The 14,704-nt window shown below is 38.6% G+C and overlaps 1 protein-coding gene across 1 annotated transcript in view; it reads right to left on the bottom strand.

The window, feature by feature from the left end:
- KCNH1 (potassium voltage-gated channel subfamily H member 1) overlaps positions 1-14,704 on the bottom strand; it is a 170,093-nt gene that overhangs the window by 116,081 nt on the left and 39,308 nt on the right. The window contains exon 7 of the mRNA XM_041413592.1: positions 3,682-4,111. Coding sequence (XP_041269526.1) covers positions 3,682-4,111 — 430 coding nt within the window. The remainder of the gene's footprint in view (positions 1-3,681; positions 4,112-14,704) is intronic.

Raw genomic sequence — 14,704 nt, 5'->3', positions numbered from 1 at the left:
ATCTGTCTGTAGACATCTTCCCTATTAATTAGCAATTTAAGGGCCATCTGTGGAAAGGGATAAGCAAATATGTTTTTCATTTAAAATGAAGCTGAGGAATTAATTGCTTTTACTTCCCCTAGTAACTCATCCTTCTCCCTCTATATACACACACATACACTCAACAAAGAAAGTGAGGCAAAACCATGCAGGTCAGTTCAGAGATGTGAAGGTATTTTGCTTTGCAAAACTATAATTCAACATATGTTCAGGAAAAGCTGCTACACAGTAGTAAGAAACACAAGCTTCCACAGAACAGAAATTGTTAAAAGCAGTCACTGGGTATTTAATCTCTATTTTAAAATAACTTGGTCTTCCCAAACAGATGTGCATTATTTGACATCAAGAATCAAGAGCAATTTTCACCTACCCCCTCCAGTGGAGCTGACAAAGTGACAAAACATCCCTGGGGTTAGGAGCATGCCACAGCCCCCCTCCACAAATCTAATTAGGGGCTTCACCTTTCCATATCAAAATAACCAACAGCAAGACAAGTTTTCTCTCTGATAACTGCAGCCACATTGAGGTCAGCAGGACAGCATGTGCATCATTGCACTTGAGAGCACAAGAACACCTGCCTGCAGAAGGAGGCTCTGAAGCAGAGACCAGGGCTGCTGAGACAAAACCATGCTTCCTTAAACTTTGTAAACCAACCCAACTAACAAAGTCAGCCCCACAGGCTCAATACCCACACACAGCTTATTCAGAACCTCAACCATGCCTTCCCAGAGTCTGTGCACAGTCAATATGATGTACACACTGCAACATACATTAATTGTTTTACTGGGTCAACATTTGCACTCAACTCAGCCAAAATTCCCACTGGTCCAGGACAGCTTCAATAAAGTATTTCTAAATTTTTAATTAAAAGTTACTTCGATTTATTATTTACCATAATGAAAGATTGAATAAAAGAGAAAATGGAAGTGGTCCTACCTACTTTTTTTAAACAGCTATCTGATATCACAGTAAAGCACTAATACTAGTGGTCAGTGTGTCTACAGAGTTAATGCAACACAAATGAAATTCTGCCACAGGATCAGCATTACAGAGGGAGTAAGCAGTGAGCACAAGGGGACATATCCATGGCTGAGCAGCAGGGCAAACCACATTTTGTCTTATGGAAGATGGAATTACAGTGTTTATTCCATCTCTCTGGGCATAAGCATACTAAAGACACATGGAAGGACACTAGTTATGAACTGCTTATGCTTTTAAATACCTCTAATATTTTGAGCCTTTCTGGCACAAACACCCCGTTTGGATGTCACCACAGGCCTGTGCTGACTGTAGCACAAACCCTTCAGTCAATTTGCCAGTGGAAAAGACAGCAATGCAAGTCTTAAAAACACTTGTTTACACAGCAAGTCCTCTTCAGAAACAGAGGCTCAACAGACAACAATCCAAGATCAAAGAAAAAAGTATCACTGCTATTCACACCTTTCTTCTTCAGAAACTATTCAAGATACTGAGCCCCTAAACCAAAACAAAACTAGAAATCAAGTTACTAGAAACAAGGACCTGAAAGCCTTGCAAAACCACCACACCATCCGGCAATGTACCATGACCAGAGGTACAAGAACTTTGCACAATCAAATCCGTTGGATTAAAAATAATTCTGTAATTTTACACTTCTAAAAGTAAACTCTTCTGTTCCCTCTGCAAGATGCCAACATCTGCACTCTAGGGGAGCAGCTCTTGAGTGCCCCTACCAAACCATGGAGGCGCAGCTCATGGAGCAAACTGAAGCCAAGAGCATCGATACCCATAATCAGAGGGAGGGTGCAAAGGCAGTGCTGTGACTCTGAACTGATTGAGGACACACAGAGCTGCAGCTTCTTTGACACCTTTCAGTGGGAGGGCAAGTCCCTGCCATGCACTGCACCCTGACTTTCTGCAGGGCAGCCCCACATCCAGCCCATGCAAAAATGGTGGGGCTTGAAGACATTTTCACACATGTTCACCTTCTCCATCACCATTTCCAGAAAAGTCAGTTTCTTTGAGAAATAAAAATAAAGTAAAAATTTCAAAGATGATATTACTAATGAAACTGTGACTGTAAGCTTAGCTGGCCTCAGTATTGCTTAAGCCACTAGTCTTTTGACACAGCACTTATTGCTACTCAAATAAGCAGAGGATAAAACACACAAAAATAATGGTTATCATTTTTTTCTGCTCATCTAAATCAACTTTATTTATGCATAAATTCAGTTTCTTTCTGCCACATTGTCATATGAAGAGCTTGGAACAGGTACAAGTCCAAAATAACCCCATGTACAATCATGACTTTTTGAAGGTTATGCTTAATCATTATTCATAGTACTAAATAATAATACTGATTAATACTAGATGTTCTTGTTCTAGCTAGTATCATGGTCATAACAATAACCCAAAGATCAGGATATTTCCTATCAAACTGGCACCTTTATCAGGAAACATGTTTGGTAGCCTGCTTTGTGCTACACCACTACATTGTCTAATGCACCTTCTCATGAGAAAACTGCAAAATTTTATCCATGTTTTATAAAAATGTCCCTTCTCCTACAGGGTGTTTTATTAGGATGATGGGACTCTTGGCAGAGGAAAAAGCTATAAAAACAAAATTAACAATTTTTATAGCTAAAATATCCCAATCCCTGTGTGATCAACAATGCTTGTCTTGATAGTTTTTTTCACTAACCTTCATCAGACTTAACACTGCACATGTAATCTCAGTGTGTGACTTCAGTGTCGCTGTAAAAGGACACATTAGAATCAAAGGTTCACATTTCTACAACAGGCGCTGTGCTGCTAATTGAGTTTCATTATGTATTTGGTTTTCATTTTCTGCTTAGCAAGGATTGACTTTCTCCTACTCTGGATGCAATGTTACTGTACAGAAGCTTCTATCTTTCTCCATACAGTAAGTTTTTCCATGGATAAAGCAGATTTTTTTTTTTCCTTATTTTGGTTCAAACTCCACCCTTATCTAGAAGACCACGACCTAGTTTAACAGCAGCCACCATATGGTTCTTAACTCCAAGAAGCTCTCAAGGCACTTTGAATGCAGATCCTGCATTGAAATGAGAACATGGCCAAAAGCTGGACAGCTTGGCAACATGATCCATTCTAACAAGGATGTCTGAGCCAGAGGTGCCCAAGCACAGTGTCACCCCCCTTGCTTCAGGATATGTCTGTGTGCTCAGCCCACACCAGAGTTTGTGGCTCCTAAAGAGTCCCAGTTTTCTCTCCCTTAGAAGATGATGCTCCCAGACCTCCTCCCACACCCTGACCCACTTATCAAATGTATACAGCTCTGGGACATGAAAAGAGTTTGCCACATACTAAAATGGAGGCCAAAAGATGCATTAATTCTTAACAGTTCAGGCTTCAAGTATTTTATGGTTTATTACAAGAGCATATTGAGAGGATATGGACAGAATATTTCTTCCAAAATGATTGAATTTTTGCTAGTCACAACAATACCCCTTTTTGTGATTTCAACCTAACCGGTAAGGAAGTGTGCAATACTTATACTGCCACCAAAAATATTTTTAGCTGCATCACACTTACTAGGATTCCAGATGTTCTTATGAAATCAGCATTCATGACACACAGCTATTCAGTGTTGTGCACGAGAAAGACAGAAACTCTAATACTTACAGCCAATCATCATCATAGCCACAGCGAAGATCTTCTCCCCGTCTGTTGTGGGAGCGATGTTCCCAAATCCCACACTCGTGAGGCTGGTCATTGTAAAATACAGCGAGGAGATGTAGACGGAATCTTTGCTGGGCCCGCCTTCCCACTTGCCGAAGCCGGAGGTGTTGAAGCGGTAGGGAGTTCCGATGGACTCTCCCAGCTGGTAGAGCCAGCTCTCGGTGCGGATGGTGTTGGTGTCCTCGTCGATGACCTCGTAGTCGCCGATGCTGTACCAGATGCAGGCCAGCCAGTGCGCCGCCAGGCCGAACACGCACACCAGCAGCACCAGCACGGCCGCCCCGTACTCGATGTAGTGGTCCAGCTTCCGAGCCACGCGACCCAGACGGAGCAGCCTAACCACTTTGAGGGAACTGAAGAGGCTACTGATGCCCTGGAAGGACAAAGAACAGTGGCCATTAGGATTTCATGTGAAAGCAACAGTATTCATAACTGCAACTTCCAAAGAAACAAGGTGATCCACAAAAAAACAGAGTCACCAGGTAACAGAGAAACCGTGAAACACAAAAAGCTTAGCAACCCTTTCCCGGGATGAACACATGCACCTTTGCCTTCATCCGCTACCATTTTGCTCTCTGAACTCCCTTTTCAGATTATTTGAATAGGTTTACAAATACCTTTGTAAAAACTTCAAATGACAGGCTGTCTATTGCATATCCAGTTGTGAACTCTTATGCAACATGTCAGATGTAATGTCAGAAAGATAAAGAAGGCCAAAAGATACTGGCAGTACCTGGCAATTTGTGGTTTTCCTATTTCCTACGATGCATTTCCTATGACTTCACTTTCCTATACAAATTCATGCACTGATAATCAGTCCTCTAGCATTTCTCATATGAACTACACAAAGCTTAAATATTTCAAACATCTCACTAATCCCCAAATTATATCCTTTTTATGACAGCTTTGATATCAATGCAGTATTTCTGTGCTGAAAATAATATGGCTCCCTTGAAACAGAATTAAGCCAGCATGCAGGATTTTGTATTGTTAACTTTTATACATATTTGCACAAGAAGTCAAATAAAAAAATTCAAACCTATTTGGAGCACGAGAAGAACTGAATAGCCTATAATAAAAATCCTTCCTTTTTTTTCTACTTCCTCTTACCAAGACTGTTTCATACATAGAAGTCTGATTAAAATTTAAGCAGACTGGTTTAATGAGTATTTCTGGAAACGCATAATTGCATACTTCTGGTCACCAGCTTTTACTGGAAGTTTGTTTATTCCTACATAAATACAACTGCCTCAGTATCTTAGGCTGCTTCAATGCACTAGAAAAGATGTTTTATTAAATAATTACATAAAGTATATTGACTCATGTTCCCCAAGACTGCAGCAATATATTTTCCCTTTATTTCATGAATTTGTCATGATTACATTGACTCATTTTCAGAGACAGATGTAATTTGTTACCTGGGAACACACTAGCAATTTCTATTAAGTATCTGGACAAAATCTAATGCAACCAGGGGGTGGGGAGTAAAAAGAGAGAGAGATTTAAAAAAAAGAAAATAAAAAGCAGCCTTCCTTTAAATCAGAGATATTTCCAGAAATCTAGAAGAGAGCAAGTGAACTATTCTTTTAACGAATATCTAAGCCAAACTTTTCAAGTCACTGATACAAAAATTGCTACACAAAGTAAGTTGATTTCCATTTCCCATTCATTCCATATCCAGCTTTGTTTTGTAAACACTGGAGCAAAGCCTCAGTGCCAATTCTGAGAATATGACACAAAAGACCTTAATTTCCAGGCCAGGGAAAGCAGGTATTTCTGAACACTCAGTATGGAGAGGAATAGCAAAGTGGAAAATGCAAAAAATTATAACCACATTTTAGAATTGGATATGCAAGTCCTGGACTGACAAGCAAATTTGGTCTCTGCATTTTAAATATTCTGGCATTATAACACAGCTTTCTGGCCTTTTCCCTCAGGGCTCATGCCCATTTCTCCCTTTTCTCTTAAGAAACCTTAGCAGTGAAACACTAATTTTTTACATTTTGAGAGGTCTCCAGCAATGGTGCTCTTTTAGCTTCAGTCTTAAAACCAAACCTTTTAATCACACACTGCTTCAAAATCTCCACCCCAAGATCCAAGAAAACGGCTTTATTTTTGTGCAAAACCTGTTCTTCAAATTAAACATATTCCTGTGATTAACAAAAAAAAAAGGGAAAAAAATGCTGTTTGTCAGCAAGAGTCCTACCAAAGCCAAAAAATAATAATGGTTTAAGAAGGACTTAATAGATTAGAATTTGGTTAATCCTTAATTAAAAATTAAAAAGAGTCAAAGATTAGAAATACTTGGGGAAAGGAAAGATCACAGAAGATGAGCTCAAGAAATTGCATATGAAAAAATGGGAATGCTAACTGAAATATGTGAAATCAGATTTTAAAAGTCTAAGGAAAAATACTTTTTTCAAGCATTCTCTTATCCTAATTTCTCTTGTGGAATTCACTAAAAGAATTTTATTTAAAAAATTTAAATGGGATTGAACTGCATCATTTGGGAGAAACTGATTCTACCAAATTCTGACAAGAGATACAGAGAATTAGGCTTTTTGTACAAGAAGAACTTGAATATTTACAGAAAATATATACTTGATTTGGTTGCTCTGGAAGGATACACTTAATATTCAAATTACTCCTAATACTCACCTGACTGCATTGCCAATGAGATTCTAAAAGTTCAGAAAAAGCTCGGTTAAAAAAAAAAACCCAATTTGTTTTTATTTCAGTGTTAACAGTGTTCTCTCTTTGATTTCCTCAAAGAAAAAGGATTTGTCTACCCTAAATGGATCAATATCAAGAGCAAGAACTGCACAGGGAGCTGATTATGCATATAACTCTTAAAAATTTCTAAGTGAAAGAATTTCAAATGGTTCCAAACAACAGAAACTTAATAGACTGCTTCACAGATGATAAAGTAGGGGGAAAAAATCAGATAGTCCTGCAATACTTTAAATCAGTACTTTTTGGCACTAGATTTAGCAAGTTATATTTTAATGCTCACTGGAATAGATCTGCTGGATTGAAAAATTGACAATTTTAGATTACCACTTTCCGAAATAGAACTGTACTTTTAGATTATTGTCCATTTTAATGCTCTTATCAGAGCAGATTATTTTTATGCTTTTATCATACAGATGGCTCCACAATGTCACGCAAAGGCGCCTGAACTCAATTTACTTCTCTTGATGTGTGTCCCACCCTCTTGGTCTGCTGCTCCTGCCAGTATTGAGAGGCAGATGAAGATACACCCAGAGATCCTTGTGCCCAAAGGAAATAGAAAAACCTCAGTTCATGAAGAGCTAGAAATGGCATTGCATATCCCAAGCAGGCACCCTCAGATGCTCTGCTCTAAAGGGTCACCATAAGGAAAGTCTGTGTGGCAGCCAGGGAAAGGACAAGGCTAAGTAATATTCCATGGAGTTCTACTGGGTCTGATTTACCCTGACAGAGTTGCAACTGCTGGTAGTCTATCCAACAGAAAACATCCCTCCAGGTCATGCAAAAATAAATTTTTAAAAATTTGTTATATGGCCAGAATAGACACATAGTACATTTTTACTATATTTTTTTACAAAGAGAACTTGGGTGCAGTGCTCACTTCAATATGCAGCACTTGGTCCGGTATGTCAGAAAATACTGAATTTCACACACACTTATATTTCAAATGTTTTGAAGTGACTGAATGAGACTAAAAAATTCTGCTGCTGATACCTGTGTATTGATATTGATAAATATTTCCTGGTTTGGCAGGTTACTTTCATTGCCAGTGATGGCTGCTGCATGATAAAGGAAGAAAGTGTAGCCAGTCTCCTCCAAACCAAAGTGTAAGATCAAGGCACTGAAACACTGAAGAAATAATTCCATAGCCACTGACTGTGCAGACTTGAATGTCAAAAGCTCTTAAAATAATAAACACAACCACTTCCCCTCCCTCTCCTTCTACACATTCTTTGCAGGGTAGAACTGTACCCCAAAACCAGAAAAACACACCAGCCTCAGACCCAGAGGAAAGCAGTGCCCGTATTTTATATTCAAAGAAAAGGCTTCATAAGTTTGTCCATTAAATACTGCCAAAAGTAAATTTCCATGTATAATTTGTTATTAGACTTCCTCACTATATTCTGTGCACATTTACACAGGTTTTCTTCTGTATTTCCTTGCTTTCTGCAAGGTCTAATCTATTGTGAGTGCACCCCTTGTCTCACACTGATACCTCAGCCATGTAAGTAGCCTTCTTTCCAAATACAGGATCCAGGATATCCATATTTTGGCTCTGCCTCTCAATAAGACAACATAAGATTTGTGCTGTTACTTCCACACCCAGCAAAAACTGCGTGAAAACACACTGTGAAAATACAAGGGCTGTAAGCAGAGCAATTATTGTTACTTGTGTCTTTGTGGTCCAAGAACAATAACAGTGGACACACAGTGATAGATGCTCCACAGATAAAAGCAGTTGCTCCTGTTCATTTGCCATACAAAATTAAATTCAGCTCAATTCACTGAGTAACAAAAGTCCACCTAGAAAAAAATTAAAATACAAAGTGCTTAAAGAGCAGCCATAAAAAGTAACTGAGGTCACCCCACCTGCCCCCCCAAAAACGTGAGAAATACTTCATTTTCCACTCCAAACAAGATGCAGCATGAATAACTGCAGAAAATAACTAAAATGCTGCATTCACCCCACCTCCTACAGCTGCAGTAGCACAAGTACTTTAGTAATAGATTCAATCTACATGACAGTATTCACTTTTTAGGCCATTATTCACTTTCTACATGTACAAAAAGAAAATGCACTTAACCCAAGCATTAAGATTTTTTTCTAGGCTCAAAGGCAGGATAATTTACTTCCTACTTACTACCTATTTTTAAAAAAAGAAATATTCAGTATTGGCACAAAATCTTTCCTAAGTTTTTCAGCACTTTTCTCTCATATGGAACTGCTAAAATTCAGGCTTCATCTCAATTAATGGGAGATGCAGGAGACTAAAAGCTAACCATTAAAAGAAAGAGAATGAAACAGACAAAAAAAATAAATTATTTATTCCAAAAAGGGAGGCAATGAACCAAATTTATCACTACTGTGAAGCGAGAGCCGCAGAAAGCACTGGCTTTTTTCTTGACACTTTATTTGAAGCCAGCCATGCCACAGTCTGGCTCTGCCTATCTGCAGTAACCGGGCAGCCCTGTCAGGTCATCATTAGGACTACACATTTCCGTCATTTGTCTCCTCTGATTTTCTTAATTAGGTCTGAGAACATGACCTTTCCTACAGATGGCCATATTTAGCAACCAAGAGATGAGATAGCATTATGTGCACAGGTCAAAATCAATATCTAAGCCCTCTGGATACTGCTGTGGTTTTCGGCATTGAAGAAAACAGTTCTCTAGACCCCTGAAGCTTATTTCAGTCAGACATCTGTGAGCTTGGTTAGAACTGGGGGAGAAACAGCAACAATTCATGTATTAGAGCACAGGGTGTGGGAAGAGATGGGAAGACTGATTTTTCATTCGTAAAACTATGTCCATGCTTGCCTTACATGCATACATGCACACTCAGGAAGAAAAAAAAAACCAGGAGACAAACTCTATTTTCCTTTTACTTCGAGAAGAAGAACAAGAATAAAGATAACACATAAGTAACCTAAAGAAATCCTACTTTCTGTGGCAGCAAATAAAAAATTAACCCCAATCTGCTTCCCTATGCTTCTGATTCAAAGCAACAGCCAGTTCCAAAAGCTTTTTACTTATCTCAAAGAAGCAAAACACCCAAATAATATTAAGTGTTACTGGCATTTAATACCTCTCCATCTTTTCCAATTCTAATTCCATCCCTAATATGAAATAGACTACAGAGCAACCACTTAGCTACTCAAACAAATACCCTTTGTAATCTCATCTGACTTTCTGCCTCAGATCGATACAAGTGTGCTGAATGGGGGGAGAAGAGGAGAGTAACTGATCCCTGCCTCTGGAACATGCCTCCCTTTATACAGTGTAAGTCTCGCTCTAACAGCAGCTTTTTGAAATAATTCAGACTCTAATATATTCAATTAGCTCTCCTTCTTGGACAAAGGCTATCACCATATATTATCACTGAAAATGTAATTCAGCGTTTTAATTCTTTTAGCCTGATACAGATTGAATAGCTTATGTAGACTACTATTCTCTCTTTAACAGAATGATAAATCATGTCAGGCCTTTCAAAGCTATGAAGAAGTAGCCCTGAAATCCAGTAACACCCTTATTTATCTGTGACTTAGCAGAAAGACTAATCTGAACATTTGGAGTACAGAAGAAGAGTCAGCTGGAGTGCTGACAGCCTCAGCAGAGCCTATAGAGAAGGTCAACACCAGGCAGGGGCACAGCAACACATCCTGCTCTGGAATTCTCTTCTGGTAGGGGCTATCCATCAGCAGACAAAGCAGGTATCTCTGAGCCACCAAGGTGTATGAGCCTGGGTAAGACATGGGAAGGTAGCAGAATCAGGCTTACAGCACAGGAGAGAATTTAACCCTGAATGCCTTCCAAGGCATAAGAGCTCTGCAGTGACTGTATACATCAACACAGCTTGGAAAACTGAGGATTTTGGGGGAAAAGACAGCCTGCTCTTTCACAGGGTAGCACAAAAATTACATGTGATGGGTAGCATGGAGGTTGGGTTTTTAAGGAAGGAAGATAGAAAAACTCATATTTGACTGGAAAAAAAATGGGGGTGAGTGGGGAGGAGATGTGGAACAAAGCAGACAGAGAAGAGAGACACCCTCACTTGAATCCCCAAGAGTCTCTGAACAGCAAGTGCTTCTTTTGCCTACCTGGTTTATATCCTGGCTGTGCACTTTACCCCAGGAATCTGCTTTACACCATTTGCATTTCCCCAAAATACTCCTTCCACCTACCTGTCTGCTAAGGAGTAATTCCTGCCTGGCACAGCCCCCTGGGGCCATGCTGCAGAACAGAGGCACTCACAGAAGTCAGACAAGCAGTCCTCCTCCTCCACCACTGCTTTTCCTTCCCACTGCATTCTCCTTTTTCCACAGTTCAAGGCTGTAAAGCTCCTTCTGAAGCTCCAAATACCACCCAGGAGCCACAGCAAGGACCTTCCTAGCCATGCTCTGAGGGTGTCTGGCAGGTTGCAGCCCCCAGCACACACCTCCCATGGGCTTTGTCCTGTTTCTCGGGGGCTTCTCACACAGGGACAGCCAACCAAGCAGACCTCCTTCATCATGACACCCCCAACCCAAGGCCCACCTGGGCACAATAACCCAATTTCTGGATCCTTCCCCAGGAGCCCCAGTAGGTGTCACCCAGTCCACAGGGTCTCACTTATCCCTCCTCTACCTTCATCTCATTCAAGAACCACAATTTGCCAGCATTTCCCCTATGCCTGGATCATGCTCTGTGATACACAGCTGGCGTTTTTTTGTTAAACATTATATAAAAAGTAGGTTATGACTACTTTAAAATTTCAATTAGCCATAGAAAATTATTAATTCATTACTAGATTTAGCAATAGACTCACAAGCAAAATACAGCACTGCCTCATTGGACAGATTCAAATAAGAGTGGTAAACTACTGTTTCAAACAGATTTCATATTACTCAGCTGTTTGCAGTTTAAAAATACTTTTAAAATTATATTTTCCAGTTTGCAAAATTCATCTAACCCAAAATCTTTCTTTATAGGTCCCAGTTTATTCCATAAAACTGTAAATAGGATAATTTATTCCCTTGCTCCTTATTGCATGCAGTGGTAAAAAAAAAAAAAAGGGAAGTTGTATGCTTTCCAGTGTAGCTGCTTCAGTAATTCCTAAATAGCTAATTTGTATTAGCATGAGAGATTATTCCATTAACAAGGTTTAAATTAATCTATTGCAAAAGTACTGCCTCAGAGAGTTGCCAACAATTTGACCAGCAACACATTCATTTTTTCCTCTCTCAACTCTCTGTTTACTTTCCAGCTACACCAAACTCACTTAGCACTAATTATCTTCATTTACTTCTATTATCCTGTTTTGTATTTTTTTTCTGGGACTTCTTTTATCATCATAAATTTTGGCCTTTCAAAGCTGTATATCTTCTTTGACTACATGCTAGCTTCTCTCCTGTTCATTCATTAACTGAGCACTAGATCATTTATATTGAATATATCTTTCCTAATGATCTTTTACTATGCATTTATTTCTCTTCTACCTCAACTAATTGAGTCATACATGGTTCTCAATTTGGCATCAGCCAACAATTGATCACAGCGCTCTGCTCAAACACATATAGCAATTACCACTACAAACTCCCTATTTCAGAGATTTATATGGTGGTGACATGACTGGATTCCACTCCTAGCATGAGATTTCACAACAGCATCACATGTAATAAGTCAAAATTTTTCCAATATAAATTATATCTTATGGCATTATGGACGAAAACCACAGTATAAAATTGCTCAAGCTGACACTGCAAAAATATGCTTTGGAATCCAAAATCTTAAATTGCACTGTTCTTGGCAAAAATTGTGGAATTTTCTTTAAGCCTGGTTTTTGTTAAATTTACTGACTGATGTCTGAACACCAAAAGATAACATTATCCCTCAAAGTAGGTGGTATTTCCTTAAGTGAGGAATAATACTAACTACTGTAAAGAATTACTGACAAATGCTATTTTGATCATTCAAATTTGAAAGAGACTAAAACCACATGTTTCATGGGCTGTTTAAATTTTAGGCCAATATTTACTTTTCTTACTCAGACTAAATTACAGCATGATGTATTCTCTTAACAATAGAAAGTTCAAGCCTAGCATTAAGTTGATTCATCATTCAGTATGAATATGGTATATTTTCTTCTGTTGAAATTCTGTCAGGTCAAAAAAATAATTAGTATTTAACTGTATAATTTGTTTCCCATATAAAAAAGCCAGGAGAAACATCCATAACTTTACTTTCATTTGGGTAACAACAGAAATTTCTCTACAGCTACTCATTTCTTCATTTGTTGAATTTTGCTCATGTCTGAATATGAAATGCTCTACTATCTCTTTGAGCACAGCACTTGAGATCAGTCTCTTATATAATTATATGGCCTTGAACAAAGACATTAATGTTTTTTCTTTCCTCTTCCATCTGTAGAATGTGGCTATTCATACTTAAGTGCCTCTCGAATTAATTGTAGTTATTAATAGTTGTATTGATTAATAGTTAATGAATTAAAATTATTTTTATGGAAAAAAATATTCTCAACCATGGAGAGAGGAGACTGGAATTTCGATTTATTGAAAAATGTGAAGTGAAAATATACTAATTTTCCAAACTGCAACAAACCCAAAGAATTTTGAAATTGTCTGAAAACCACAGAAGTCACACTCAATTTTGTTTCAAGAAAATATTTTCTGTTATATCTTATAAAGGAATAATGAAGTAAATTGCAAAACAAAAAGTTACCTCAAAAGAAGAAAAAAAATCCAATACCAGAATTTTTTCAATTGAGTATCTGCTTGCCAAAAATATTGATCAGCTCTAGTTTCATCTATTACAATTAGTGAATCATTTTAAAGATGACAAAAATGGTTTCACTATTCATCTAGAGATAAGTAATGGGACAGTCCCAAAACTGCCCAGAGCAAAAAAAATCTCAATACCCTATTTTACAGTTTTTTTACTTATTCAGTGTTGCAGTTCCTGGGTCCCTTGCAAATCAATTAGTCTCCATCACAGTAATTACAACATTCTGCAGTACAAATTGACTTGTCAAGTTAGTTCCTCCATGACATTCTCAGTCTTCAGTGCCTTTTTTTTAAACAGAAAATGACAGCAGCCAGCAAAATAAGCAAGCTTCCACCTGGTGCAGTCCCCCTTCATTATAGGGACTGCAACAAAGTCAGGATCCTATTTCCTCCTGTTTAAAATCATGTATGGAAAACATCAGATTGGGAAAATAGCAATTCATATTCTTCATCTCATTTTAGCACCACTGTTGACACTGGGCATCATTTCATCTCTGGCCATTTTTTAAGAATACTCTTACTAGGACTTCAAAAAAAAAAAAAATCCTGCACAGCCATGGCCAGCTACTGACTCCATTGCCATGGCTCCAAGGGAATTCCCTCTAGCAAAATTAAAGTGACACAGAGATACAGTTCAGTTCGGTTATTTACACATTGAGCAGGGCAGCCTTGCACCTGACTTCATGAAGTTATATGGTGTACAATCCAGGGCACGAGAGAGGGTAATTTAAACCAGCAAGAAAGGAAGGGAGTTGACCCACAAGGGAATGCTCTACACAACAGAAAAAAAAAAAAAAAAAGAAAAAAGGCAAAGATTTTCTGCTTTCAAGATTCCTTGAATGTGGCTTTTATTTTTTTTCTTCTTCACTAAAAAGTTATCTTTCTCTCTACAGGCAGTTCTTGAAACAGCGATCAGCATCTACTGTTCCAAACCCCCTCCTGATACGCACTGTGTTATTCTGCTGGCATTGCTGGCAAAACCCCTCAGGTCCCATAAACCAGCCTAGGAGCCCTCAGCAGAAGCATGGCAATTTTCACCAGTGGAAACTCTGCTCTAATGATCCTACAACGATTTTTACCAGCCAAATGTCAGAAGCCACTATGGGAAATGCAGATGAACAGTCTTGAAAGGAAGGACAGCATCAAGAAATTTTTTTTTTTTCCCCTTGGGCACAATAGTAGAATAACTAAAACTAACACTGTTATACTGATTAAGGACTGTTGAAGAGCCAGGGGAAAACTGAAGTACCAATCAGCTTCTCATTGCTACAAGGCAACACTGAGATGGAGAACCTGCAGGAATACAAACTCACACAAGAATTTCTCTGCAGAATTGCTACCATGAGTCCAAAATCATCTGTGCTTAGTTCGAGGGTTGTCACAGCCACTGGTACAGACATTTTCCTCAGAGATGTTCTGCAGGTGACATCACCGGCCTAAAGTCAAAAAGTACTCTT

This window comes from Onychostruthus taczanowskii, unplaced genomic scaffold, assembly GCF_017590055.1.
Source record: "Onychostruthus taczanowskii isolate IOZ18803 unplaced genomic scaffold, ASM1759005v1 scaffold42, whole genome shotgun sequence".
NCBI lineage: Eukaryota > Metazoa > Chordata > Aves > Passeriformes > Passeridae > Onychostruthus > Onychostruthus taczanowskii.
This window is presented reverse-complemented; position numbering and strand designations above follow the sequence as displayed.